Below are 16796 nucleotides of genomic sequence, written 5' to 3'. Positions count from 1 at the left end.
ACAAAAGCACACGACAAAACAGACTACACCAGAAAATCCACATATCGTTTGGCAATCCCCAATCCAGAGTCCGGAGAGGCTGCTGCGTATTAGTATCGTGCTACCGTCTTAGCACATTCCCTGGAAAGGAACTCCAAATTCATCAGACAGACCTGCACAAAACCACATAATTACAACATATAGTTACAACAATGCAAACAATAGCATAATTGATTAAAAAAAACAGGCACAGTAAAAATAGTCCAAGATGTTAAAGGACTGTAAGTTCAAAAGAAATCACCACAGTTTCCCCAGGGTCCCAACAGATTCGCCATCCCACACTGGTGGCAGAAGGGAATACCCCCGCTATGGACTTCCAAGGTGCTGCCCGACTCAGCCTCGCAGACACAGCACACAATAATTGTTACTCCAGATCAAAAAAAACACAAAATAATATCAAGAGCAACAAAATTTCCTGACGTACTCCAGTGATAAGTTTGATTCTGGTTATTTTGAAGGATAGCAATGAGTTGATGACAATTGATTGGTTCAAATCAAAATTTTAAAAAAAGACAGAGAATGTTGGAAATACTCAGCAGGTCGGTCAGCATTTGAAAAGAGAGAGACCGAGTTTTAATGTTTTGTGTTGAAACCTTACAGCCAGTCGCGGGTGCGCAGCAGCGCCGACCGCTGCAGTACCGCTCCAAGCCACCGGGCGTCGCTGCTCGCAGCGAACTCCAGCGACTCGGGCAGTTTTTTGCCAGCACTGACTGGAGCGGCAAAGTTTACGGCATTATCGTAAGAAGGGGCGGACCTGCTTTCTGGTAGTGTGGCACCGCAATCGTGAAGTAGTTGTTAGAGACGATCCAGTTTTAGGTGGTTTGATTTCGTTTAAGCAAACTATTGCTCATTTCTCGGGACATACAAACACTTGGGTAAAGTCTGCACGGTCGACAAGGGGAAAGACTTGGTGTCGTTGCGACAGTGTCGCGACACCCACTTTGCGGCAGTGAGGCAGATTCCCACCGTGGCGGAGCCGCCGGTTCTTCTCAACTCTCGGAATCGGTCGCCATCGGGCGGGAAAGGCAGGTTAGTGCGGCGGGAGAGGGCTCCCGGGGGCTGATCCGTAACCCAGGGCGAGGATTTTTGTCTCTGTGAGGGCAGATGGAGAGGTTCCGGTCGGCGGCGTCAGACATCTCCCGGTTCACTCCTCGGGCCTCGGCGTCGAGCCGCCTTTAACCGGGAGTAACTCCGTCAGACTGGGCCGGGAAGGACGTTACCGCCGCTGGTTCAGTTCCGCGGATCCGTGGTGGCCGTTTCCGCCGCCTCCCCGTTATGGAGACCACCCCACCCCTCAGCCTCCCCTCCTCACCTGTTACCAGTCATCCCTCCTCCCAGTGGCCCCCCATTCCAGTGTTCAGCAAACTTGTCTCGGCCCACCATTAGATGAAGCACTATGAGAGAGGTTGGATAAATGGTGACGTGAAGGATCTTGCAACCTGTTCCTGAAGTTCTGGCTTCTACAGACCAGCTTGTACCGAATCCTGGTATTCTACACTGATACCCCTCCCAGTGTTGAGATGACTGCCCACCGTTCCTGGTTGCTCATCAATGGCAAACTGTCCATACTGCAGCCCAGCGCAAATATGACAGACCTGAACCCTTCAATATTTCACCCCCAGGGTTAAAACATTGACAAGATTTATATCTAATTCTGAATCTCGGTGTCACAGGGTGATGCCAAGTAGATTCAGCAGTACTCTCCAGTGTAACACAGGCAGAACTCTGCACACGATTAACGAACCTCGGCGTCACTTAGGAGTTGCGATGCCACTGTCTCCAGCGTTAACACAAATCCATATCAGTGTTACTGCATGGTACAGCCATATTTAAGATACTCGTAAGTGTTTGATAAATCGGAGTGTGAAAGATTATGGTGAGAAGGCGGGAGATTGGGAGGGAAGTGGATCATTCATGATGGAAGGGCAGTACAAACGCGATGGGCTAAATGGCCTAATTCTGTGTCTTATGGTCTTGTATACATTGGTGTTGTACTCTGGTGTTAGAAACTAAGATTAGTTTTATTTGTCACGTGTACATCCAAACATACCGTGAAATGTGTTTGTGTCAGTGCAGTCCAAGCATGTGCGGGGGCAGCCTGCAAGTGTTGTCACGCAATGTAACCAGCTACGGTGTAGTAATCCTAACCGTACACCCTTGGAATGTGGGAAGAAACTCTGGGAAACTCTTACAGTTATGCCCAGGGTGTGCCCACCAATACCAGTGTTACTTTGTGATCACTCCTCTCTATTGGAGTCGAGACAGTGAATGACCAGTGCACACCAAACTATACAGTAACGTTGCAGGGTAACAGCCACGCGATGGTACCATAAGCCAGCACCTATGATGGGACATATTGCTGTCAGTGAGAGGTGGGTGTGTGGGATGAGATGAACCCAGTCTCCGGCCTCCACAGCAGCTTTCCTGGCTCTCACTCGAGGCTCCGTTTCAGGAGTTGCCGCTGCTGGGGTCAAGTCTGATGTTGTGTGCACAAGTGCAATTAAAAAACCTGCAGCTGCATCACATCACGTAAGCAGCATTCGCAAGTAAGCAAGACGTTTTCATTAAACAATGTGATTAGAACACAGCCCTTTTTTGTGCCAAGTGAATCCTAGCGACTTTTGGTGAATTTGGGGGGCCAGTTTCCTGTGTCCACGTGGGTCTCTCGGGCTCAATCTTGAGTTTTGTGTGTACCTAGTTTGTTGCTTCTTGGGCACACCTTTGGGATCAAGCATGATTTACTTCCAGCCTAGTTCAGCAGTTAATGGGAATGGGAACCACAGACTCTTCCACACTCTTCCAGGTGGCTAATAACGTCCACAAAGTCTGTGAATCTGTGGGATTCATTACCACAGGCGGCTGTGGAGGTCAAGCCATTGGATATGTTTAAAACAGGAGTTGATAAATTCTTAATTAGTTGGAGCGAGAAGGCAGGAGATTGGGGCTGAGAGGGAAATGGATCAGCCATGGTGAAATGGCGGAGCAGACCCGATTTTGCTCCTATTGGTCTAAAATGGCTGGAGGAACTCGGAAGCTCGCGCAGCACCAGCATTGATGGAGGGACATAAATTTTCAGACCAAGACTCTTCATCGGGAGTGGGCAGGGGCAGAATCCAGAACACTTTCCAGTCCTGATGCCGTGTCTAAGCCTGAAATGTTGACTGTTCACTCCTCTGTAGATGCTGCCCGACCTGCTGTGTTCCTCTAGTATTGTGTGTGTTGCTTAAGATTTCCAGACTGCAGAATCTCTTTAGTGTCTGAGGTGGTCAGTAGGATAGGCAGATTCTCTGTGTGTTTCCAGTCTATGACTTCAAGGTCCTAGAGTACTGCCCCAAATACATTTCGAGTGATCGTGGCTCATCAGACGTTCCCAGGATTGAGTGAGGATGTTGCATTTCTGGGAAGCTTTGAGAATGCCCTTGATGACCTGCTTTCTCATGTCTGGCTGGAAGACAGCTCCTAAGCTGACCCTGTGTGCTTCGGTAACCTCTGGTTAGGCGCACAAGCCCAGTGTATCCAACTGGGACGAACCAGGGCATCAGTACTGTGGGTGTTGGCTTGGCTGTTTCGCCTCCTACTGAACCTAGAACAGTACAGCACTGGAAGAGTCACTGTGGCATACAATGTCTGCGCTAGCGGTGAAGTCAGATTAAATTAATCCCATCTGCCTGCTTGTGATCAATATTCCTCCTCTCCCACCATGTTCATGTACTTGTCTAAATGCCCCCAAAATTTAACTCCCTTACTGTTTCCTCCACACACCCAGGTAGCACCTTCCAGGTACTCTCCTCTCTTTTTTTAAAAAAAAGTTACCTCACATAAATGCGACACATTTCGATGCTCATTGTATATAACCCAGGTCTCAGAAAAATATAGCAGGGCAGGTACCACTGCTGTCCCATAGGCTGAGGATTTGATACCCTCCCCGGCACTCGAACAAGGACTTGCTGCAACATTGAAGGTGGTGATGAGTTTCAACATGAATGTCTGTCTTCATCAGGACGGGCATTGGCGGCTGGACACACACACACACACACACACACTGTACAGCTCCTGTGAGGGCTCGGTTCCCTGCACGATTTGCAAGGCCTCAGCCTTTCCTTTGAACCTGACGCCTCAAGAATCACACAAGCTTGTGTCTTTTCACCCGACTTATTCAACCTGTACAGTGAAAATATCTTGAGAAGTATCAAAGGACTCACAATTGGAGGCCGTAATATAAATAACATCAGCTATGCTGATGACATCGTACTAATAGCTGACTCAGAAACAAAACTTCAAGAACTACTCACTATAGTGGCAGCAGAAAGTAATCGCAGAGGCTGCTCAATCAACACCAAGAAGACAGAAAGCACGGTCATCTCCAGAAAGACAAACATCCCTCAATGTGTGATCAAGATTGGAAATACAAACATCAAACAAGTCAACAAATTGAGCTGTCTTGGCAGCCAAATAACAAATGATGGCAGGTGCGACACCGATATCAAATACAGAATAGTATTGGCAAAAGGAGCCTGTTCAGAAAATGAAGACCATATTAACAGACAGAAAGATGAGCATGTACGCTAACAACAGAATACTGCAGTGCTGCATTTATTCTGTCCTGACTTATGGAAGTGAATGCTGGACCATTTCCCCAGCAATGGAAAAGAGACTGGAAGCAGCTGAATTATGGTTCTACAGGAGAACGTTAAAAATACCATGGACCACACACACATCAAATGAAGAAGTTCTCAGAAGAGCCTGAGCAGTTAGATCACTCATACCAACAATAAGAGAAAGACAACTCAGATTCCAAGGACACATCATGCGGAAAGATGAACTAGAAAAACTTATACTATCTGGAAAGATCGAGGGGAGCAAACCCAGAGGAAGACCTTGGCTTATGGACATCAAAAGCCTAGCCAGGTGGCTAGACATCGGGGAAATGGAAGTCGTCAAAAGAACAAGGGATCGATCTGTATGGAAAACCATGGTCACCAACGTCCGCATCGGATCATGGTACCTAGACGGACACAATCTGACAGACGGGAGTTTGTACGTTCTTCCTATGATGGTGCGGGTTACAGGTTAGGGTCGGTAAGTTGTGTGGGCATGCTCTGTTAGCTCCAGAAGCATGGCAACACTCGCGGGCTGCCCCAGCACGTTCGTTGGGACAAATTGATGTATTTCACTGATGTGCATGTGACAAAGCTGATCTTTCGAGAAGGCTCCAGAAATAGGGAAAGTGGATCCCAGTTTTCAGGGTCTTACTATGAGCCTGCATTGTCCATACACTGGACAGGTACATGGATTGGAAAGGTTTAGCAGGTTATGAGCCAAATACTGATTAATGAGACTAGCTTGGGTGGGGCAGGGATTAGTTGAGCCAAAGGGTCTGGTACTGTGCTATATAATATTGATATGAGATAAATCCTTCAAAGTGTGTGTGCGAGTGACTCTGTGTGTGTGATGTGCACCAAAGTATGCATTTGGTGCATTTATTGTTCATTGAAGGGGGTTTGGTATATTGGCATGCATACCAGCTAAAGGACAATCCCAGACACTACAAGAATGGGATATTTCATGTCCAATGTAGATAGATTTGAAAATAATTGGACAAAAGGTCATTCCTGGAGAGATTTATTCCCAGGATGTGTCTCCATTGTAGATTTTGAGCATCTCTTCCTTCTCTAATAGCTCTCTCCCTTTTCCTCTCTCGGCTCCCCTCAGCTCTCTTCCACCTTCACGCCCTGTGTTCCCTTTCCTTCATTTGACTCAGACCCATCCCTGTCCCAATCTCCAGTGATCTCTGCTTAATTGGATCGATTGTGGTAGGAAATTGGGGGAGTGCATCTGCAGTCAGTGACACAGTGTCCGCTATCTTACTCCCCACTTCACTGGGTGTTCTTTTGTCTTTTTGTAGCAGAACCATAGAAGATGGCACGTTTCTTGACCCCGGTGATCCAGGATAATCCTTTTGGATGGGGACCATGTGCTGTGCCAGAGCAGTTCAAGGACATGCCATACCAGCCCTTTAGTAAAGGTGATCGACTGGGAAAGGTGAGTCTTCACTGTGTTGTGGAGGATTTCAGATACCAGGGAGTCACTGGATCACTGTGGCTTAGAAGGAGGTCTTTAGTACACACACGAGATGCTGGGGGAACTCAGCAGGTCAGGCAGCATCTATGGAAATGAATAGTTAGTCAAAGTTTCAGGCCGAGACCCTTCATCTGGAATGGAAAGGAAGGAGAAAGATGTCAGAATGACAAGGTGGGGAGAGGGGAAGGAGGTTAGCTGGAAGGTGATAGGTGAAACCAGGTGGGTGGGAAAGATAAAAGTCTGAAGAAGTCTGATAGGAGAGGAGAGTGAACCATGGGAGAAAGGGAAGTAGGATGGAAATCGGGAGGGCATGGGGCGGGGGGTTGATAGGCAAGTGAGGAGAAGAGGTAAGAGGCCAAATGGAGAATGAAAAGAGGAGAAATCAATGTTCTTGCCATCGGGTTGGAGGTGACCCTGATGGAATATGAGATGTTGCTCCTCCAACCTGAGAGTGTCCTCATCATGGTAGAAGAGAAGGCCATGGACCAATATGTCAGAACAGGAATCAGGATAGGAATTAAAATGTTTGGCCAGCGGGAAATTTGGTCTTTACCAACGTTGTGCAGAGTCTTCACCTGAAATGTCCCTTTCCTTCAGCGGATGCTGTCTGATCCTCCAGAACTCCTACAGCACCTTCTGTGGAGAGCAATCCAGTCAGTCCCCTTTTCCCCCACTCTGTCCACGTGCCACATGATTTCCCTTTTGAATTAATTGCTTATTTTTGCTTCCACCGCTGATGTAGAGAAGGAATTCTAGGTCATGGAGTAGAAGAGGCTATGTCTAACTCCATATTCTTTAGCCTTTGTACCATAACTTTATTGGAAATAGCTTTCCTTTTGTTTAATTTTTCTTAACCTGTCTTAGCTTGTGCCTCTGTAGCAAATACCCCTTTCATCCAACCCCAGGTTCTCCCATTAAACTTGCTAAATAAAATGTTATATTTGAACCATTCTGGAAAACCTCTTCACCAGAGCCTAAGGGACCTTCACAGGTTGATTGGAAGTAAACTGAAAACTCTAGTTATTTCTTTCTAAAGGTCCAGCATAACTTATGTCTTTTATATTGAGTATTTCCACTAATAGCCCCAAGCTTTGTTTGCTTTACGTATTATGTATTTAGTAGGGTCTGCAACTTCCTGCTTACTCTTCAGAACTGTGTAACTTAATATCTACTGCCCCAACCCATTACAATATCTCACCTCACACATCTCTGTGTTAAATTCCGTCTGCTACTTGTCTATTCATACTGAACTCATTTTTTAAATCTAGGCAATCACACTCCCATTCCATGAGCATTTTATGGAGAACATTAACCGCGTTCTCTATGTCAGGTGTGACGTGTATACTGAAAGGTGCCAGAAAAGGGCCAGTAACATTAATTTATTGAGATGCAGCCCTTCTGGCCCTTTGAACCATACTGCCCTCGAGGTAATCCTAGCCAAATCGCAGGACCAGTTAACCTATCAGTCTTTGCACTGTGGGAGGAAACTCACGCAGTCACGGGGAGAACATACAAATTCCTCACAGGCGGTGGTGGGAATTGAACCTGGGTCACTTTTACTGTGAAGCGTTGTGCTAACCACTGCTGTGCCACATCATGAAGGATCCCAGCCACCCTTCTCACAGACTGTTCGTCCCACTCCCATCAGAGGAAAGACTACGTAGCATCCACTCCAGGACCACCAGCCTTGAAAACAATTACTTTCCCCAAGCAGTGAGGCTGATCAACACCTCCACCCACTAAACCACACTTCCACAACTCCCCACCACCGCCACTACTTTATCATTTCCTGTCAGAGGCACCTTACATACAGACACTCCTGTATCTAGTGTCTCTTTATTGGCATACAATCTATGTTAAGGATTTATATGTATTGTGTTCTTTGTCTTACTGTGTTTTAAGTGCCGCATTGCATCTGGAGTAACAATTATTTTGTTCTCCTTAACACTTGTGTACTGGAAATGACAGTAAGGAATCTTGAATTCTTCCCTGTTATTTCAACTAAAAAGTTAATTTATGTTAGTTGAATGTGACCTGCTTTTTACAAAGCCACACTGGCTCTCCTTAATTAAGCTTCTATAAGTGTCTTAATTTTTTTCTGTTTAATTGGTTCTAAACCTTTATCTATCACCATTATTAAATTACTAGGAATGTCTATTAATCCTTTTTTTTAAAACAATTGTGTGCATTTTCCACTTCCTCTAAGCCTGTAGCACTTTGCTGATCGGAGGTTAATTGTTCCGTGATTAGGCTAGGGTTAAATTGGGAGTTGCAGGACCTATTGTACATTATATCTTAATAAATGTTTAAAACTTTGAGAAAGACACATACTGATTTAGTAAAAATATCACTGCAGGGATATCAGTAAGATACAGCCACGCAAAAAAATGTCCTGTCCCTGATTCCGTGAATGCTGCAGAAATCTGCAGTTGACAGCATTTGAGCTTGCGTTTTGCCAAGAGAACACTTGGGGGCAGCACCAACTCCAGCCTACACACTGCGCCGCACCGTTCCCGGAGAAACTCACCAGCTCTGCCTCCTCTGTCCTGGTGGCTGTGAACGGGCGACACTGCGACTTGAAGCCTAGTCTTCGCAAATACAAGACAGCAAGCACAGTCTGCATGTTAGGAAGTTAATTTGGTCTGTTCACTCTTAAGATGGTGTAACTATTTATCTTTGCAGGTTGCTGATTGGACAGGAGCTACCTATCAGGATAAGAGATACACCAGTAAGTACCAGTGTGCTTTTGTTTGACATTCTCCCCTACCCAGAGTCTTTGGCCTTCTTTTCTGTTAGAACAGGTACCGTTGTATATTTTATAGCTGCTGCCTATGTAAGTGCAGGAATGTTACTTCTTTCCCTCTTGGCCCCAGCTAAACCGAACGCAGTCCCAATTCCATTTCTGGCAAGCACAAATGTTAAGCTTAAATACGTTGTGAGTGCAGCTTTATCCAGAACCAACATTTTTCCCCAACTCAGCTAAGTATGACAGATTATTGGGTCAAAACCTCGTTGCTAAAATTTGCAGGATTAATTGTTAGTGTCAGGGTGCAGCCTGGAGAGTTGGGGGACAGTTTAGGGTTGAGGGACTGCGATGAGTGGAGTTGGAGGTAATGGGCAGTATATCTTGGAATCTGGGAGTCGGAGCTGCATTGGATTGGGCTGGAGCTGGAGTCGGTGCTCTGTAGTAGAAGGTGTGTAATCCTGTGGATGGGTGTTGGTTTGAACAAGGGTTACTGATCCCCACCGCCAGTTGGCAAATCCTGGGCATGAACCAAAGACAATAGTTGGTGAGTCCAGAAGTTTAGTTTGGTAGTGTTGTTGCTGTTGCTTGTGTTATGCTGCTGAATACTTTAGACATGCTTATGTTGGTGCTGGAAAGTGTGGTGACACCCCTAGGTTGTTAACACAAAAAAATGCATTTCACTGTATCTTGCAAATGTACATATGATGAATAAATCAATCTAAATCTGCTGTGTGTGGGGGGGGGGGGGGGGGGGATTGGCTGTGCAGGCCATGGGATGTAGTGCTGGTGAATGGCACTGTAGAAGTGCAACTTCCCGGCATGCAGAGATACAGCAGTGTTGCTAGCAATGTGCTCCCTCACTCTCACTTCCTCTCCCCCACAGACAAGTATTCCTCTCAGTTCGGTGGTGGCAGTCAGTATGCCTACTTCCACGAGGAGGATGAGACCAGCTTCCAGCTCGTTGATACCGCTCGCACCCAGAAGACTGCGTACCAGAGGAACCGCATGCGATTCGCTCAGGTAAAGCCTCCTGGGAGCAGGGGAGTGGCCTTGGGATTGATGAAAGATAATGAGATGTTGGTTGGGTCACCCTACTAATATGGGGATCTGAGTATGGGTTCAAGACCTACTAAAGTTTAATTAAGCTTAATCAACCTACCAACCGGTACATCTTTCAGTTGTGGGAAGAAACCCACGTCACGGGGAGAGCATACAGGCTCCTTACAGGCAGTAGAGGGAAATGAACCTGGTTTGTCTGCTGTAAAGTTGTGCTACATGCTCACATCTGTGAGCCTAGGTTACTGGAATTTCAGGGCAGCAGCTCTGTCAGTTGAGCCTGTGTCGCGAATGCTTAGTGTTAACTTGCAAGTTGCGTGTGTGGAATAGACTGAACGTTTGTCAATTATTCACCCAGTGCAGGACTGATGTTTGTTTGAACATTTTCAGCAAAGAAACATGAGGCGGGAGAAAGATCGGCGTCAGTTGCTGCAGTTCAACATGCAGACGCTTCCAAAGAGTGCCAAACAGAAGGAGAGGTGAGCAGCCATTGTAGCAACTGTTCTTTATTCCCTCAAACCCCCTGCTGTTGTTCATTCTCCTGCTCCTCCAGTTATTGCTTTGTGCATCAGCTGACAGCCTGTTTGCCTATAGGAGTTTTCAACTTCCTCTTGATGTGATTGGGCAGGACTTGGAGTTGCCTTATCAGGTAGTGGAAATTGGTTAAATAATGGCTTTCCGGGGTGGGGGGGGGGGGGTCATGAGTGAAGAAGGATTCTGCAGGAATATGAGGGAAGAGTGGGACAAACAGGATTGTTCTTGGAAAGACCTGGCATATTAAATTCATAGTCGTGGTCCAGCTAATATACATCCATATCATAGATAGCGACTGGGAATGAAGTAGGATTTGCGTTCAAGTCAATGTGACCAATTTCTCTGTCTTTCAACATATAGAAAAACCTTTTCCCAATTAAGTGAAACCCAATGCCTGTTCACATTATTAGAGACACAGAGCACTGAAACAGGTCCTTTGGCCCATCTGCCTTGTCCCGTTGACCTGCACCCTGGACCATAGCGTCCATACCCCTCCCATCCATGTACTTGTCCAAGCTTTTTTAAAATAGTGAAATTGAACCCACATCCTCTACTTCCGCTGGCAGTTTGTTCCACACTCTTACCACCCTCTGAGTGAAGAAGTTCCCCTTCATGTTACTATTATCAAATCTTCCCTCATTCTCCTGAACTCTGGGGAATAAAGTCCTAACCTAATCAATCTTTCCCTATAACTCAGGTCCTCAACTCTCGGTACCATCCTTATAAATTATTGTTGGAATCGGTTTATCTAGTGAGAACTTAGAATTGACCTGTGTATGTTAGGTTCTGGGAAGAGCGATACGATGAAAAATGTTTAAACATAATGTGTACAAACTCTTTGAAGTTAGATGACACTGGCTCTTAGGTAGAACTGGCCTCCTTGAAGATGTATCCTTCCTACAGACTTGCCTGTGCTTTTCACAGGCTGTAGTCTTCCTGTGCTTGAGTTAAAGTAGTGGAAAGCTCTTGGCAAGATTCAGTTGTGATGCCTTCCTGAGTTCAGCAGCTGGCCATTGCTTGGGATTCCGTGAGCCTGGAAGGTCGACGCTTGGATTTAGTGTTTAGACGATTGGACTTGTTTCCCTGTTATCTCACGCATTCCATCTGTGTTGTCGTTCTAGAGACCGTTTGAGACTGCAGAAGAAATTTCAGAAGCAGTTTGGTGTGCGGCAAAAGTGGGACCAGAAAAACCAGGTCTGTATTCAAACTTTGCCATTCCTTCAAGAAGCTAAAAGGTGTTGGTCCAGTCTGATATTAAGGAATTTGAGGGAGAGTAGCTCCACACATTGTTGGAGAAGGGGAGGGGGGTATGAGAGAGAGAGAGAGAGAGATTTCTGTGGATATTTCAGTATTCAACAGCTGATGCCGTTTTTTTGCTTCCTGTTAACGTTATTTCAGAATATTCACTTGAGATTTTTGCTCGTTAATTGATAAATGATTTTCCTGTGTCCATTGTGATGAATTGCTAGTATGTTTAATATCTGTCTGATGGACACATACAGTAGATAGGTTGATTATCCCTTCTTCAATGGGTCGACTACCCTGGGTCCCATCTTTGATAGGACAAGTGGGCACAATTCGAATCTCTGGGTAGGCATGGCACTAATGTAAGTGTATCGGATGGATTCATTCATTACGTAGCTATCCTCTTCATGCTCTCTCCTTGCCTGCTTTTTGACTTGGAAGGGATTGCAACTGGAGACCCATTTTGAGACAGTGCCCACTTGGTCGGGCAGCTGATGAGATGGAGTAATTGAAAATACAATTAATACCCCAGTTGGCCCATTTTTTTGGGTGGATGGCTAGAGAAATTTGAAATGTTTAGAACTGGGCTTCCTTGTTGAGTTGACCAAGATTTAACGTTGCTGGTTAATAGGGTAGGTGTTATTGTGAACAAAAACAAGGGATTTTACACTACAATCTGTGTTTGAGAACTTTAGCCCTGTGTGTGTGATGCACAGTTAGAGCCCTTTATGAGCCCTCCACAGCTCTACCTCTTCTGTGTCTGCAAATCTTCTCCGTTCTTCTAACCCTTGGGATCTTACAATTTTTGGAAGCCTGAAACTTTGCTGATTTCTAAATTTAACTGCGCCGCCACTAATAGGCCTTAATCTCTAGAACTTCTTCCATAATCCTCTGAAATCATCTTTCCTCCTTTAAAAAAGCTCCTTTAATCTTGAGATGCTTGGCTTAATGTCCCTGTGAAGCTCAGTGGCTTTTCTTGTGTAATTGGTAATATTCCTTGAACTGTGCAGTACTTCTGACACTGAGTGTCCATTGAAACGTCAAAACACAGTGAAAAGCATTGCTTGTGGTCAAGAGCCAGCGCAGTCTGAGCATGTGCTGGCAGCAGTTGGCAGGTGCTGCCAACCTAATATGCCCGCAACATAGCAACCGGTATGTCTTTAGAATGTGGGAGTAAGCCCATGGGGTCACGGGGGGGGGGGGGGTGGGTGGCAGTGAACAAGCTCCTTATAGAGAGCGGTGGAGTTGAATCCAGTCACTGGCACTGTATAACATTACTCCAACCACTTGTGCTTCCGTGCTGCCCTATAAAGGATCTGCATAAACAGAACTTGTCCGGGTTTGTTAACGTGTTCCTTGTTTGTTACTGACACAGCTGAAGCCAAGAGATTCTTCAGTTGAAGTGCGGAGTGACTGGGAAGTGAAGGAGGAGATGGACTTCCCAAGGCTGATGAAGATGAGATACATGGAAGTAGCTGACCCCAGTGACATGTGAGTGTTTTAACATGAATCTTGATTCCATAAACCGTAAGGTATAGGAGCAGAATTGGGCTTGGCCCATTGAGTCTGCTCTGCCATTTCATGTGCCTGATCCATTTTCCCTCTCATTCCCCATCTCTTCCACTCTACAAGGGTTGCCCACCTAACCTTGCCCAGATTAAACGAAGCAGACAGGTGACCTTCTCTGGTTCTTTGTTGTGATGCCTCTTGCTGCCAGCAGATTTGTGCAGTTGACATTTTGAGTGTAATTGTGATTTCTGTTCTGCAGCTCCCTCCAGTCTCATTAGGAATCCCGTGATCGCCCAGTACAGTCTGCTGTCAGTGTTTTGCCCCATAGTTTCAGCTGACTTGCATGTGTGTTGAGGGACTGCTGTATTGTCAGATGTGCTATAAGACAATAAACAAGTCTGTTGTGCAGGTCATTCCTTAGCGATTCCAGTGTACTGCTTGGAATTCATATCTCAACTCTGCCATCAGAACGGCTGATCTGGTCATGGTGTTGATGTAATGTGCCGTCTTTTATCCCCTCAGAGAGTGCTGTGGTACCTTGGAGTACTATGATAAGGCCTTTGACCGAATTACCACGCGGAACGAGAAGCAATTGAGAAGTATCAAGAGGATTTTCCACACCGTTACCACCACTGATGATCCTGTAATTCGCAAGGTTAGCAAACTGCTCAGGCATTGTTTGCCACTCCTGTGGGGCAGGAGCATCTCATAATCTTCAAACAAGGCAAAAGAGAGCTGTGCAGAATGACAACACAAGTCTGACCAGACTGCAGGCGGATAGATTATTTCCTCTTGTCAGTCGTGGCTAGAGGCTGATTTGGTCCAAGTAATGGATTGATTTTACAGGCGTTATTATTGATGGGAGTTGTGGGGGGGGGAGCAGGAGATATTGTCCTCCTTAATGTAACCCAGGGGAGTGATTGCTGCAACTTTACTGAACAGTTCAGAGGATATCTGGTGTAGTTTTGAGAATAAGTTACCCCATCTCCCACCGATTATTGACAGCCCTTTTTTGGCGGTTTTATTTACCCCTGTTCCTTTCACCTGATAACTCCACGTTCAAACTAAAAATCAAATTCCAATTTAATTATCATTTAATCGTACATGAATACAGCGGAATGGAACAGCGTTCCTCTGGGCCCAAGATGAAAAGCACACACCACATTCGAGGTAGCAAGCTCACATGTAGTTACTCCAAAGAAAAAGTCTAGCCCAAGTTCCTGAGTGACATGTCCCGCAAATTGATGGTGCTGTTCTCGGCAGACTGCAGACAGACACACACATTCCAACAGTGCCGGCTGTGCAGTGCCCATTGAAGGGAAGGGGTAAACTTTTCTCAAAGCCAAGTTTATTGTCACACACAAGTGCACGTATGTGTAAATGCAGTGAAAATCCGACTTAACAGCGGCATCGCTTCCATGACAAGAAAAGCATAACATATACATCAATCATACACAATTTTTCACAAAAACAATTAGACCAAAAGTAATCCCCATTGTAATGCAGAGTTATCAAAGTCTTTGTAATGTTTCTACACTCTAGTGATTAAGGTTGTGCCCGTTGGTTAAAAAACTGAACGAAAGGAAGTAACCATAATTTAACCTGGTGGTGTGGGACTTCAGGCTTCTGTATGATGGGTGCAATTTAATTAGGATTGGAGCTTGGAACTATTGGTATTCCTCAAGAGAAATAAAGAGCCAGCATTTAGGATCAAATCCTGATGAAGGGTCTCGGCCCAAAACGTCAGCTCTTTATTCCCCTCCATAGACGCTGCCTGACCTGCTGAGGTTGTCTAAAATTTTGTCTGTGTTACTCTGGGTTTCCAGCATCTGCAGACTCTCTTGTGTTTACCGGCACTTCTTTTCTGTGTGCAGCTATCGGTTAATGAATAACACAACAAAAGCTTGGGCCAGTGTCAATCCTGAAATTTGTTGGGTGTCCTGTGGCCCGGTGGACGTTGAGGTGGTGTGTCTGCTGCTGCCAGATTGGAAGGAGGGTATTTTGCCTGCTACCTAGTTCAGTGCCTGTGTTTGTTTCCAGCTCGCCAAGACTCAGGGAAACGTATTTGCGACAGACGCCATCCTGGCCACACTGATGTGCTCCACCAGATCCGTGTATTCTTGGGATATCATCGTGCAGCGAGTCGGTTCCAAGCTCTTCTTCGACAAACGCGATCACTCTGACTTCGGTAGGGACACGTGTGGCGGTCCAGTCAGAACTGCTGTGCCCCTTTGCCCTGTCCACCACAACAGGCGGGATTTCCCGGTAGCCATTCATTTCAATTTGGCTTCCAATTCCCATTTCAACATGTTGGTCTGTGGCCTCCTCTACTGCCACAATGAGGCCACACTCAGGTTGGAGGAGCAACACCTCATATTTCATTTGGGTAACCTCCAACCTGATGCCATGAACATTGATTTCTCTAACTTTGGGTAATTTCTCCCACCTTCCCTCCCTTCTCTACCCCTCCTCCATGCCTTTTTCCATTCCCCATTCTGGTTGTCCTCTCACTCCTTTTCTTCTCCTCACCTGCCCACCACCTCCCCCTTGGTGGCCCTCCTACTTCTCTTTCTCCCATGGTCTGCTCTCCTCTCCTAACAGAATCCTCCTCCACCTGTCACCTCCCAGCTTCTTCCTCTTTCCCTCACTTGGTTTAACCTGCCAGCTGTACTCCTTCCCCCCATCATCTTACTCTGGCTTCTACACCCTTTTGTCTTGGCTGAAAATATTGACTGGTTATTTCCCTCAACAACACAACACACACAAAATGCTGGTGGAACGCAGCAGGCCAGGCAGCATCTATAGGGAGAAGCACTGTCGACGTTTCGGGCCGAGACCCTTCGTCGGTGCTTCTCCCTATAGATGCTGCCTGGCCTGCTGTGTTCCACCAGCATTTTGTGTGTGTTGTGTTGTTTGAATTTCCAGTATCTGCAGATTTCCTTGTGGTTATTTCCCTCCATGGCTGCTGCCTGATTTGCTGAGTTCTTCCAGCATTTTGTGTGCATTGCTCAAGATTTCAGGCATCTGCAGAATCTTTTGTTTTAGTGTTCTTTAATGTGCTGTGTCCCCTCAGCTTCTCTTTAACCCGCAGTTTAAAATCTTAGTTATCTGAATGGTGAATTGGGTGTGATGGTCAGAATCAAAGCCACTGACTAATTAGCTCTTTTAAATCACTCAGACCTACTGACGGTCAGCGAGACTGCGAATGAACCCCCTCAAGATGAAGGGAATTCTTTCAACTCTCCCCGTAACCTAGCCATGGAGGCCACCTACATCAACCACAACTTCTCCCAGCAGTGCCTGAAGATGGTAAGGAAAGCCTCACCACAAACTTGTTCCTTGCCTCTCACTTAAAGGCGCTAGCGGTGTGTAAGAGAGAACTAGAGAGCGGTGTTTCTGTTCTGTCTCAGAAATGTTATTGAGGGCTTTGGGTGGATGTAGGAAAACTGAATAGAAAGCAGTATTCTCATTTGTACACTTAGTGACCACTTCATTATGAACCTGCTGTACTTTGTTATGTGGCCACGAAGTGTGCGTTTGCAGTCTTCTGCTGCTGTAGCCCATCCTCTTCAAGGTTTGTCTTGAG

General features: G+C 46.0%; 1 protein-coding gene across 1 annotated transcript in view; it reads left to right on the top strand.

Annotated features, from left to right (window-relative positions):
- The first annotated feature begins 856 nt into the window (after window positions 1-856).
- Window positions 857-16796, top strand: part of eif3d (eukaryotic translation initiation factor 3, subunit D) — a 29775-nt gene continuing 13835 nt past the window's right edge. The window contains exons 1-10 of the mRNA XM_059953578.1: window positions 857-1068; window positions 5945-6081; window positions 8803-8848; window positions 9750-9886; window positions 10313-10401; window positions 11578-11650; window positions 13077-13192; window positions 13733-13865; window positions 15251-15398; window positions 16389-16519. Coding sequence (XP_059809561.1) covers window positions 5959-6081; window positions 8803-8848; window positions 9750-9886; window positions 10313-10401; window positions 11578-11650; window positions 13077-13192; window positions 13733-13865; window positions 15251-15398; window positions 16389-16519 — 996 coding nt within the window. The 5' untranslated portion in view covers window positions 857-1068; window positions 5945-5958. The remainder of the gene's footprint in view (window positions 1069-5944; window positions 6082-8802; window positions 8849-9749; window positions 9887-10312; window positions 10402-11577; window positions 11651-13076; window positions 13193-13732; window positions 13866-15250; window positions 15399-16388; window positions 16520-16796) is intronic.

This window comes from Hypanus sabinus, chromosome 29, assembly GCF_030144855.1.
Source record: "Hypanus sabinus isolate sHypSab1 chromosome 29, sHypSab1.hap1, whole genome shotgun sequence".
Classification (NCBI taxonomy): domain Eukaryota; kingdom Metazoa; phylum Chordata; class Chondrichthyes; order Myliobatiformes; family Dasyatidae; genus Hypanus; species Hypanus sabinus.
This window is presented reverse-complemented; position numbering and strand designations above follow the sequence as displayed.